This window comes from Chlorocebus sabaeus, chromosome 14 (genome assembly GCF_047675955.1).
Source record: "Chlorocebus sabaeus isolate Y175 chromosome 14, mChlSab1.0.hap1, whole genome shotgun sequence".
NCBI classification, from domain to species: domain Eukaryota; kingdom Metazoa; phylum Chordata; class Mammalia; order Primates; family Cercopithecidae; genus Chlorocebus; species Chlorocebus sabaeus.
The window spans coordinates 54,770,698-54,783,143 of record NC_132917.1 but is presented as its reverse complement, the minus strand read 5'-3'; the positions used below and the strand labels follow the sequence as shown (position 1 = coordinate 54,783,143).

The 12,446-nt window shown below is 38.2% G+C and overlaps 1 protein-coding gene across 9 annotated transcripts in view; it reads right to left on the bottom strand.

Moving 5' to 3' along the window:
- The window catches only part of EML6 (EMAP like 6), a 255,703-nt gene that overhangs the window by 92,520 nt on the left and 150,737 nt on the right, over window positions 1–12,446 (bottom strand). For all 9 annotated transcript variants that reach the window (XR_005243334.2, XR_012095287.1, XM_038006941.2 and 6 more), the window contains 3 exons: window positions 10,315–10,501; window positions 8,203–8,308; window positions 225–318 (listed from right to left, as the gene is read on the bottom strand). Coding sequence is in view for 7 of the 9 variants with exons in the window: in XM_038006941.2 (XP_037862869.1) it covers window positions 225–318; window positions 8,203–8,308; window positions 10,315–10,501 (387 nt within the window). In the remaining 2 variants the exon portion in view is untranslated. The remainder of the gene's footprint in view (window positions 1–224; window positions 319–8,202; window positions 8,309–10,314; window positions 10,502–12,446) is intronic.

Here is a 12,446-nt window from a genome sequence, read left to right as displayed (position 1 = left end):
GCAGAGGATTTCAGAATTTTCTGATTCACTGCAACAAACATTACCTGCTCTAAGTCAGGTTTGCCACCATGAAACACTGCAGTACTTTTTCACTTAGGTGCTAAGCTTTCTACGTGAGTTTCACCTGAGTTTGAAGATGAAATCTTACCAGAAAATGGAAACTATTGACCTTTACTAAACCATGATTATCAGCAGGATACCATAAGATCCCGGCAGCTTCTTACCTTGTTGTGGCTATCTTTTCTCCCTTTTTCCAGTCCCAAAATACAATACTGTGAAAATCGTCTAAACCAACCGACACCAGACATTTTCCATCAGCTGTATGAAAACAACACAAATGTCAAAATTTCTTCCATGAAAAAAACATTTCATATACTATAAAGAGGAATAAGTAATTGATCTTAAGAATTGATAACTGTTGGAGGTGACGGATGTGATAGCTGCCCTGACTTGATTACACAATGTATACATGTACTGAAACATCACACTATACTCTATAAACATGTACAATTATTATATTTTAATACATTAGAGGTATCATGTACTAAATGGACCTCACTCAATGAAATGCATGACTAGAGACAGCCAAGCTTCCTAATGCATAATGGGCTGCCGAAGTAAATTGCCCACCTGACATCCTCAGACACAGAGCTAGAGGGAGACTCTCAGGTAAGCTACAAAAACTTTTGTCTATTTTGTGACAAACAAATCTCATGACATTTACTTGAGGTGCCACTTGGCTTTGTGACCCTGAGACCATTTTCAGCTCTAAAAACTGGGTTAACTCTCCAAGTTAGGAACATTACAGAAACTAAATTTAACTTAAAAAATTCTTTCAAAAGATGATTTTACAATTAAAAAATTTTATGTTCCCTATCTCAAATATAGTGTGCTTGTTATAGGAAATTTAGAAAATATGGATACAGAAAAATTTTAAATCTCCCAAACTTTAAGGCTTACATTTGATATATATCCTACTAGTCTTTACATAAATGTGCTTAGAAAAAACAATACCAGAATCATACTAAACAGGTTATCTAGTCTTTCTTCATCTATTATATCATGAACATTTTCCTTTAATATTAAATATTACTTGTAATTGTTTAGAAAACTGGCAAGAATAGATTACTGTAAATCCCTATGCATAACTGCTTATTGTCAGTTTTCACATCACTTGTCTGCTTTACATTTCCAGGACAATTTATTTCTCTAAGAGAACAATAATTATCCATGATTACTATAATTTGGACATTTAGGTTATTTTCCCAAAAATTGTTGTAAAAATATACTGAATGCACAATTAAATTTCAAATAAAAACAGTTAATTTGCTTTTTCCTTTCAAGACAAAAGAAGAGGTATAGTCAATAAGCCTTTCCTTTGCTGCCTCCTTGCAAGGCTAGATTCAACACAGAAGCATCTCTGGGTCAGCAGTCTCCCTTCCACTAGCTGTGCGGTTGCTAGGAGACGAGTGATCAAGCTCATCCTGCGTCAGTATATCAGGGCTCTTCTCTGACTACCAAGGGCCAGCTATGAGGGTAAAGCAACACAGGTCTGTGATAAATTGCCTCTCCCAGGTCTGCCAGTCCATTCAGAGGTCTCAACTGGTATTTTCAAAGGCAGACCTGCAGTAGACCCCAAATTAGGGTTGCCAGGTAAAATATAGAAAACCCTGTTAAACTGGCATTTCAGGTAAGCAGTAACTAATTTCTTAGTACAAGTATGTACCATGCAATATTTATATGTATATTACATATTTATCCTTATTTTGCATGGAATATACTTATGACAAAAATTATTTACCTGAAACTCTAATTTAATTGAGCTTCCTATAATTTTGTTGGCTCAATCTGGCAACCCCATCTCAAATGCTAACCAATGCCCATGCTTCGAGGGCCCTTGCTTGTGCAAGAGACCCTTCTCCAACCAACTGGAAATGGTAGTCTCCTCCTCCTTTTCTGGAGGAAGGAAAGTCAGAGAAAGAAAAAGTCTGGTTTAACAAACCAAATCCTCTCCAACCCTCCATCACTATTAAGTATGAGGCAAGGATTTGAAAGTTACATGACCTTTTCAAGCTACTAGGCTGTAGTATTAGATGAAGACATTAACACTTTCCTTAAGGGCTAAATCACCACCAGGTGATTATTATAAATTACGTCTTTCAAATCACAACTAATGATACCCCCTTATGCTTAAAGGTTACCAGGCTTTAAATTGGGCAAGGTCCCTCTGTATGCATTTAGGAGAAGGAACTAGTAATGACTTCCTATTCATTACCAACATTACTTTTCCCACAACTCTTGCTATGGCCTGGTTGTTTTTATGTTGGCATGCCTCTGTATTTGATTTTATTGGTGTTTTCTCTCTTGAAGATCATAACCTCTTTTAAGGCTTAAAATAATCTTATCACACTTCCTTTGTAAGCCTCACACTAATCAAGCTTTCAATGAATGTTGATGATACTGGTGACATTGATGATGAGGAGGAAGATAAAGATAGAATATGCCTATGGATGGTATAAATTGAAGTGGAACATACTATGTTATATAGCTATAAAGATTTTGGCCAGGTGCTGTAATCCCAACACTTTGGGAGGCTGAGGCAGGTGAATCCCTTGAGCCCAGGAGTTGGTGATCAGCCTGGGCAACATGACAAAACCCAGTCTCTACAAAATATACAGAAAAGATTAGCTAAGTGTGGTGGTGTGTATCTGTAGTCCCAGCTACTAGGGAGGCTGATGTGGGAGGATTGATTGAGCTCAGGAGGTTCAGGCTGCGGTGAGCCATGATCGTGCCACTGCACTTCAGCCTGGGTGGCACAGTGAGAATTTGTCTCAAAAAAAAAATTTTGTTTTTGGATGATGATTAAAGAGTGAGTACAAAGTTACAGTTAGGAAGAGTAAGTTCTGGTGTTACATTACATATTAAGGTGACTATAGCTAATACTGTGTTGTATATTTCAAAATAGCTAGAAAAGAAGATCTTGAATGTTATCACCACAAAGAAATGATAAATGTTTGAGGTGATGGATGTGACAGCTATTCTGATTTGATCATTACACAATATAAATACATACTGAAATGTCACATTATACCCTGTAAACATTTGCAATTACATGTTAATTATAAACAAATTTTTAAAAAATTATTCATTTCAAAAACACTGCACAAACATTCAATGTCTTGTTGCATTCACTGACTATATTTCACGTTTTCTTTTGAAATCTGTGTAGTTATATGTTCTTCTTGGAATGCAAGCACAAATACATTTAAAATAATAAATTTTTATGTCATCTGAAGAAGGCCTAAGGGTAAGCTGATTTTGGGATTGTAGGAGGTGAGCTTTTATTTTAGGAGAATTTCTGCAAGACCCTCTCAGCTTATCCTCACTGTTGCAACACCTTTCTAAACCAAAAAAGGTATTCTGATTGTGGTAGCAATGGAAGCAGCAGTGCAAACCCAGAGGCACCTCAACAACCATACCTCTTCTTTGGGATACTGACTTCCCTGAGTTCTGCCGACGTGGGCTATTTCTGTGTATATACTACACAGTTTGGAAATAAAATTGGCTACATTTTTACTCTTTCCCAGTTCTCACTTTCCCTGTAAGGCTTGGTCTTAGCTTTGGAAATCTACTCTCTGGCCAGTTAGTTGAAGTTTTTTATTTTTAGCCATGTTTTTAGAGTCTTAGGTAATGTCCTTTCACATCTTTCCAGTTATAGCATGCATTAATTATGGATGTTTGTGACATAGTCCAGAAATAATAGGAAGGCATTTAATGTCAACAGTAAAGGGTGAATTAGAAAAAGTTTTATTCAGACAATTATGAGTTGGTCACTCTATTCAGGGCTCATAAAAAATGCATAGGTTTTTCTATTGAACACAATGAAATCAAGTCTCAGATGTGCTCTTATGGAAATCAGTATTATTCTATGAAGGTTTAAAAAAATTATATGGTTGATATTTAAGCTAGAAAATATTTATGTGGTTGACCTTTTCTATTTCTAATCTGGTTTTCTACTCATGCGGAAGCACTTCCCTCACGGCAAGCACAAAACAAAAATGGTTCCCCTTCCCCTGGACAGTAATAAATACTGAGTTAAAAGAGGTTCTCAACTGAGATAATACAAATTCATTCCTTCTTGTCCTTGTAGCCCAGTTACAAATTCTGTCCCAAGAAATGTTTTTGATTAAAAATGTCTTTTGTTTGCTTTCGAAAAGTGGCAAGAACAATCTAAATCCTCAGTTGTCTAATTTTCGCACTGTTTGCCTGCTTTATATATCCAGGACAATTTATTCTCTAGTAAGAGACAAGCACACTATCAGTAGGTGCCCACAAAACCCCCTAAATGAGCTAACTCCTAAGAGATGGGCAGTGACAGGGGTACTGAGGCACACAGATGGAGCACTAGCTAAATTATCACTGATAAGTGTCACGTCAGTGCCCTGTTTACATGGTTAAACAAGGAGGTCTACGTAGTCTCCTCTTTCAACATTTCTACTTGAGCTACTCACTTTTCTATCAGTTTCCAAAAGAAGGTAGCGTTAGTTGCCCTTGCTCATACTTCAGGTAAGTGTGTGTTTCTCGGCTGTTTTAGAACGGGATCTCTCTTCACTTGGGGCTGTTCCACGTGAGGGCCTCTATGCACCACCATGTCTACTCCACAGTTACAGTGGAGGGTGGGAGGGACAGATGGACATGCTTACTGGAGGGCACAGGGAGCAGAAAGTGAGCCTGCATACCCAGGCATGACACTCTTGCCAAGTATACACACTAGCACCAGCAAAGGGAAGGGGCCGGAGGAGGCCTGACACCGAGGAGAACTCTTGGCATGCCTCCCGCCTGCTGTCAAACCCAGGCCTGGTGGCTCTCGTAATGGACCTGGGTTCTGCCTTTGGATCGGCCACTGCTGACTTTTACCCAGGCCACATCACCAAACTTCAGGATCTCCATTCTCGGCCTGTAAAGTGGTGCAGGGGTTTAAGACTCAAACTATATTATTGTAACAGACTGCTATCGATAGAAATTAAACCAAACAGGCCTCAGCTCACACTTTCAGGAGTCACCACAGGTCCCCACTCCCCTACCCCAACCTCCAGTCAATGACTACAGTTCATCTGTATGTAACCATTCATGGTAATGAATCACGTATCAGCGAAAGTTTTTCCACAATAGTCCTTAGTATTAGCACTTTCTAAAGCTATCAGATTCCTTTCTACCATTTACATATTGACATACTCCTTAACCTATAAGACAAAAAGGTGAATTTCCATAATCACAAGCAACACACTTGCTGAAAAATGGGCTCTTTCCCAGTGATTGTTACCTGGGGAATGGAGACTGTATTGTTAAAATACTGAAATACCCTTCTTATGCACAAATATTTCATGTTTGGGAATTTATTTGCCCAAGATGGGAATCAGAAGCAGTTACAGAATCGGGCTCCTCACCTCCTCCAGAGTATCTCATTTCTCTACCCAGGCACTGATCTGAAGGGCTGTCTTACGGGAAAAAGGTTTCTAAGCTCACTTAACTTCTTGTTCTTTCTTCTATAATACTAAAGAGCCCAGAAGAAATGTTAGCTATCTGAAATGCAGAGACCACATTACAGGGGACCACCTTATTGCTATTAACTCAACTCATAATTAATATCTTTGATCTGCTAATCTCTTCCTCCAAAGGTATTTAAATAACATGAGCTAATTATTTTGATTTTAAAAAATAGAAAATTAATCAACTCTATGGAGGAAATAACCTAATGATTAAATTCTATTTATATGACTCTAAATTTCTGGCCACTTTGTTTATATGCTAATATACATATGCACATTCTCATTTGCAATCAGTGATAGATGGTGTTTTGAGTTCAGTTTTTTCTTTTATCCTGATACACTGAAATGTGCATAAAATACAGTCTTCACACTTGTCATTTTGAATTACAGCTTTATCATACATTGCCAGATTGTTCGCTAGGATTGAGTCAATTTTCAGCGCTGCCAAGAGTATGAATATATTGGATTCCCAATAATGTGGTAAACATTTAGCTGTTGTTATTTATTTTTGCTACTTTAATGGGCATTTTACCACTCTTCTAAAGCACATTAATTACTTATATTGAGTATACACATATATGTCTGCTAGCAAAATTAATTTTAGGAAAAGGGCAGTTTGGCCATTGAGGAGTGGAACTATGGAGAACAAAAAGCAGAAGGAATTCATCCACATCTTTGAAATACAATCATATTGAAACTAAAATTACAGTTTTAGGTGTCACTGCTTTATCAGTGACACATGGCACACGTATTTTAAAACTGCATGTCCATCGAACTTCCGGGAGTGTGGACTTTGTATTCACTGTTTATTGAGTGAATTACTGAGTGTGTTATTCAGCTGGCAGGTGGTATGCGGAGTTCTCTCTCCCTTGACACTTATGCCTTCTCCTACCTCACGTCACCAGTGTAGAGCATGAACTGTTTAGCCTTCATTTTTACTAATTTAATAATCACCGAAGGCACTGAATAACTTCTAATAATGATACAGCAGCTCAGATTTGTAGAGTAATTTACAGTATGTGAGAACAAGCCTGTTACAAAAACTAAAAATTGCCCCATGTTGCATTTGTCAGCCAAAGAAGGTAGTTTTCACCCAAACGTGCTTTATATTGTAAAATGCTAGCAGTAATAGGGAAAGGCAAGACGAAGTGCATGAAGCAGAACCTCATTTGTTCATTTAGTCCTTCACACTTTTTTAGTAGCTTCTATCTGCACAGCCGTATGACATGTGCAGTGGGGAGCAGAGAGAGGGGATTTGCTGCCAAGTAGTTTACTGTGTGTGAAATGCATGGGAGATGCTGACACAAATAACTACGTGCCACGTGGAGTGCCACAAGAACAATGGGTGCCATAAGAGCAATGACAACAAAGGGCTAAGGGACGCAGAAAAAAAGGGATGCAGAAAAAAGGACAGGTTATTTCTCCCCATAAAGTTGGAAGAGAAAACTTCCAGCTTGACCTTAAAGGATGGGAGGACTTGAAAAGACACGTTAGAACAGCATGAGCAAAGAACACAGGCAAAAGAAGGGCAAGAGTACATGTAGCCTCCATAGTTAGAGAGACGTGAAGGAGCACTAAGGGCTGGTGGGTTAAAAATACTGTTAAGGAAGGTTAAAGCCAGATCATGGAAGGCCATGGATGGCTCAAGGGCTCCACACTGAGTCAGTCAACCAAGGGGAATCCATGTGGTGGCAATGGTAACTGTGCTTTTGGGAGACTCCAGAAGAGGGTAGGATGGACTGAGGAAGTGGGATAGAATCAGAGACCAGCATGACTACCATGGCATAGATGAGAGCGAATGAGGGCTTGAACAGGGAGAGGAAGGGATAGGGAAGAGAGATCAGGCTTGTGGAGTCATGGAATTTAATATTACATGTGTTATACTTATTAAGCACTTGAATAAAATTTAGAAAAAAATTATAAAATTAGCTTTCTGTAGGAAGTCCAGAATTCTTTTTCTATTGATCTAATTTCTACAGTTGTGATTATTAAAAATTTCTGGGTAGAAATACTTTTTGTGATACGCCTTCATTCTCAAATGCTAGCTTAAAGAAAACTCACTCTAAAGGAACTTACTTTCTTCAGTTATTTTTTATGATACTGTGTTCAAATTTTAAATTAAGATGAAAACTTCAGTTCTATTTTTTCAACATAAAAGTTATTTCCAAAATACCAATGTTGTAAAGTGACCCTCTGCAGAGAATTTGCAGCCTTCTCTCTAGTACTTTGTATTTTCAATCAGAAGTGATGTGCTCCCACTTATTTGGAGAGATGAAATTGATGTTCTGAGTCACTGCCAGACATTTGCGACTAAGTCAACAGCAACAGCTGCTCTGGATTTCAAATTGCTCAAGCAAATACAGAACACAGTGTGAGCTCTGGGTAATGACTTGGGAGAGAGAAAATGAAGAAGATGGGAAGGGGTGTGTAATCTAAAGGCCACATTTTTCGATGAGGCATTCCCATGTATGATTCCCAGTCTAAGAGTGGGTAGTTGGCATACAAAGAGCTTGCACTTCAATACAAAAAGAACAACTAAGTGGGAGCATGTTTAAATACACACACACATACACACACGCGTGTAAACGCACACTCTCTCTGTGTGTGTCTCTCTCTCAATGTAGAACCATGTGTCAATGACTCGGGGCCTTACCTGAAAAATCAAGCGCACACACTCCTCTCTGATGTTGTCCTTTCAATAGCGACAGACATTTTAGAGTTTGTGTGTCCCACACATGAATAGCAGCATCTCTTCCAACCTTAAATAACAGGATGACTGTTATTAACTACTAATAAGTTATGCTAACAAAGATTTTGTTCCTTACAGTCCAACACTGCTCAGAAACCAAGATAAACCCATTTGGAGAGTAGGAGGACCCTAGGAAACCATCTGGTACAACTCAGCTATTTTTGAGATGAGGAAACTGAGGCACGGTATCTCTAAGAGGCTTGTCTTGGCAATCAGGTAGAGTTCCAGCAGAGCCTAACCTGATGCCTGGGCCTTTAAGGCTAATTCAAATGTCCACTGTGCCTTGTTTTTCTCAATGACTTCTACCATTCCCTCTCCTGCCTTCCCAGCTCGACACAAGATTCTGCTTCTCAGTCAAGGAAGTCACTTGTACATTGTCATGATGCTATCCAGAGTTATTTTACCCATTCTCCATTACGCTACCCACCTGGAGGAGGCCTGGCCCCGCTTCTCCCCCTGGGAAATAACATTTTCATGGCACAACTATCTTTCAGTAAGGTGGATTATCTTTGCAGGGATACAAGCTTCTATCACACTAATCCCCAACAACAAAGAAAATTGTAATAGTAAAGTGGTTTTCCTCACTTGTAATATGTAGGGGGTGGGAAATCTGCTAGGTGTGATGACTTTAAAAGGAAAAATGGGAGATAAAGCCATAGGCATAATTCAGCAGCATCCAGGCCACTCTTACAGAGGTCTGTGGAGGCCCAGTCTCCTGCAGGTGGCTGCTGGAATACTGTTTGCCACCAGTTTACCTTCCATCAAATACAGTATTGAGTGCAGTATCTTCTTGGGAGTTTATGTAAAAAAAATCACCTCTGGCTTTTACTTAAAAAAAGAGGCTATTAAATACACATGAATCAAGCACCCTCTGTTTATAAGATAGGCAAAAAATGAGGGCAAGTGAAAAAGCAAAGCAATGATCAATTACTTGGAAAACCTTATAACATCAACTAACACAATAGGTCTCTTAACGTTCAGTTGGAGGGCCGGCAAATTCATGTATAAACCAATGGCCAGTCCTTACCCTTCGGAGGATTGTAACCCTTTTAAAAAACAATTTAAAAGTTATGGATCCTTTTCCCCCCCAAATATACCTTTTAAGGGGTTGACTCCCCTCATGCTCTCATTTTCATTCATGAATTTCATGAACCCCAGGTTATGAACCCTGTCCAAAGGCTTTACCACCTGCATGTCAAGTCTCAGGAGAGGGTTGGTCTCATGTTAACCTTTGACATTATACCAAGAATGTTTTCTTAGAATTTGCCACTTAGTTAATACCAGTTGAAGTATTATCTGCAATTAAACACTCATGATAAAAACTGAACAAAAGTATGACCTATACATTTGAGGAAAAGATAAAACTAAAAATACTTTTGAAATATTACTCTTTTGTCAGCAAGGTAATACATCTGAGTTTAATAAGTCTTTGTTTAATAAATTAACTATTATTTTTCTCTTTCCATCCCCAAATGAATGTAGAGGGTCCCTGTTTTAGCAGCTTTTTCAATTATAGACTCAATCTAAGGTTTAGGCATTTCAAAAAAAGGTCAGATAAAATTCAAGGTGTTTTCATAAGGCTAAAATATAAATTAGTCAAAAGTCTTATGGTTTTAAGTCTTACAAATATAATTATACTCTAGATGTTATAGTATTTTTAAATGTTTCATTCAATAAATATTTACTGAGTACCTAGGATACACTAAGTCCTAGGCATACAGTGAGGAAGTATATAAAACTGCTCCTTGACAAAACTTTCACTATTTTAGTTTTAGCTGGTCCCATTCATAGATCTCATCATTCCAGGGAAAGAACTCCTCAGAGGTCTCCCAATAGTGCTAGAATGCTTTGGTTGATTCACCCATCATCATGGAATGATGCAGTGTTCACTCAATCTTCACCTTCCCATCTCATGTTTATTTCTACCCAGTATTTCTTGAATTTCTAATATGTAAACTGAATTCAAAAATTTAATTCTCTTTTTGGCTAGGCCCTAGTTTTACAGGAGATATATACCTGCCCAGTAGCCACATAGTCCTTCACTGGATGGATGGTCAGGCTGAGAATGTCATCATCGTGCCCCAGGTACAGCCTCTGGGAGTGCTGCTGCCGGTTATACACGACAGCAACTGCAGCAATGTGGTAGACTACTTCTCCAGCTTGTGTGTAGAACAGATTGTTTCTACAGTCGTAGCCTCTATAACTGAAGCACAGGTCCAAGAAATGCACAGTGGTTGAACAAACAGCAAATGCATGGAGCAGGAGGCGTCAGAGGCAAGGCTAACATATTGACGTGAACAAGTACAAGTGGAACCCCAGGTGTCACATAGGACAGCAATGTTTAAATGAGGATATCTGGCCATTTGAGGGCATGAGATGACTTTCAAAAAGGCACATGGGCACTGAACATTATAACAGAATCTGTTTGCAGATCTTCAGCTATTGTGTGTGTTTTTTCTTAAAAATGATCATCTGAGAACACATCTGTGATGAGACGCAGGTACTCCTTTCCTATCTCCCCTCTCATAAATGCCTTCTGCCCACTGTAGGAAGCCATTCCTCTCCTCCATCTGGAATCCTACCATGCGGTATTACTCTGGGACACAGACCCTTCCAGGGGCACCAAAACAAAGGAACAATTCAAAACACAAGTATGGATGTTGAAAGAAAACAACTCTAACGACTGGCTAAGGAATCCTGCAAATCAAGTGATTTCCAATTCTTTGCTTTCAACAAAATTGTACAGACACTTAATGGAATTACCAGCTGAAAGATCATTACATTTTGTGATATATCAAAATCAAATATGACTTTTTTGGCCTATCATAGGAGTTTGAAGAATTGAATAACATTGCTATAAAATGGCCTCCATTCTTACCTACTTAAGAGAATAAACTTTCTCAGAGCTTACATCTATACAAGAATGAGAACTGAGAATAGACTCAATATTAAACTTTGTTACATTCTAACAATAAGTAATATAAATGCACAGAACTTGCAATTGAAAATGAATCCATATTAAAATAATTTCCAACAAAATTTTTCTGTGCTTAATAATTATATGTCATAATTAGTAATATATTTCTGTTGACTTAGTTGATTTTACTAATAGTTATAATTCAAATAAATTGTTAATGGAGCAGCACTAACAGAAAAATAACATGATCCTCCTAAGTAATTAAAAATTTGTTAGTTGCCACATTAGAAAAAGAGAAAACAAAATTTATTTCGTAACATTTTAAACCCAAAACACATTTAAGGTATTACTATGTCAACATGTAATCAATATAAAAACTTATGAGATATTTTACATTCCTCTTTTCATAGTAAGTCTTCAAAATTGGTGTGCATTTTACACATGCAGAACATCTTTTTTCAGAATAGCCACATTTTAAGTGCTCAGTGGCTGTGTGTGGCTAGTGGACACTGTATTGGGCTGAGTTAGAGTCTTAGGGTCACAGAAATTTTTTTTTCTTGCAGAAGGGATGGTGACAAAGGACTTTCAAGCATAAAAAGATTATGTTAGAGTAAAATTTTATGGGAAAATTAGAATGGAAACATGGGCTTAGGTAGAAATATGAATGATGTAAAATTTCTTCCTGTTACAGAAGGACTTGTTCATGTATTTTTTTTTTTACCCTTTTGAGACAGGGCCTCACTGTTACCCAGGCTGGAGTGCACTGGCAAGATCATGGCTCACTGCAGCCTAGACCTCCCCAACTCAGGCGATTCCTCTACCTCAAGCGTCCCTCCTGGGTAGCTGGGACTAGAGGTGCACGCCACCACATCTGGCTAGCTTTTTGCAGAGATGAGATTTCACCATGCTGCCCAGGCTGGTCTCGGACTCCTGGACTCAAGCAATCCCACCTCCACAGCCTCCCAAAGTGCTCAGATCACAGGTGTGAGCCACTGTATCTGGCCTCACGTATTTTTTAAGTTGATAATAGTGAGAATCAAATATTTATGGCGTTTAGGTTCCTTTGCATCCATTTAAAGGACTGATGTATTCATAATATAGACAGCATCTTCTCAACCATTTAAACTGACATTAAAAAGTTTTAGTTGTCTACTTAAAATATGCAAGGGTGCATATAATTTTATAAAATTCAAAATTATTTTGGGCACATGTGCAGAATATATTTGAAGGA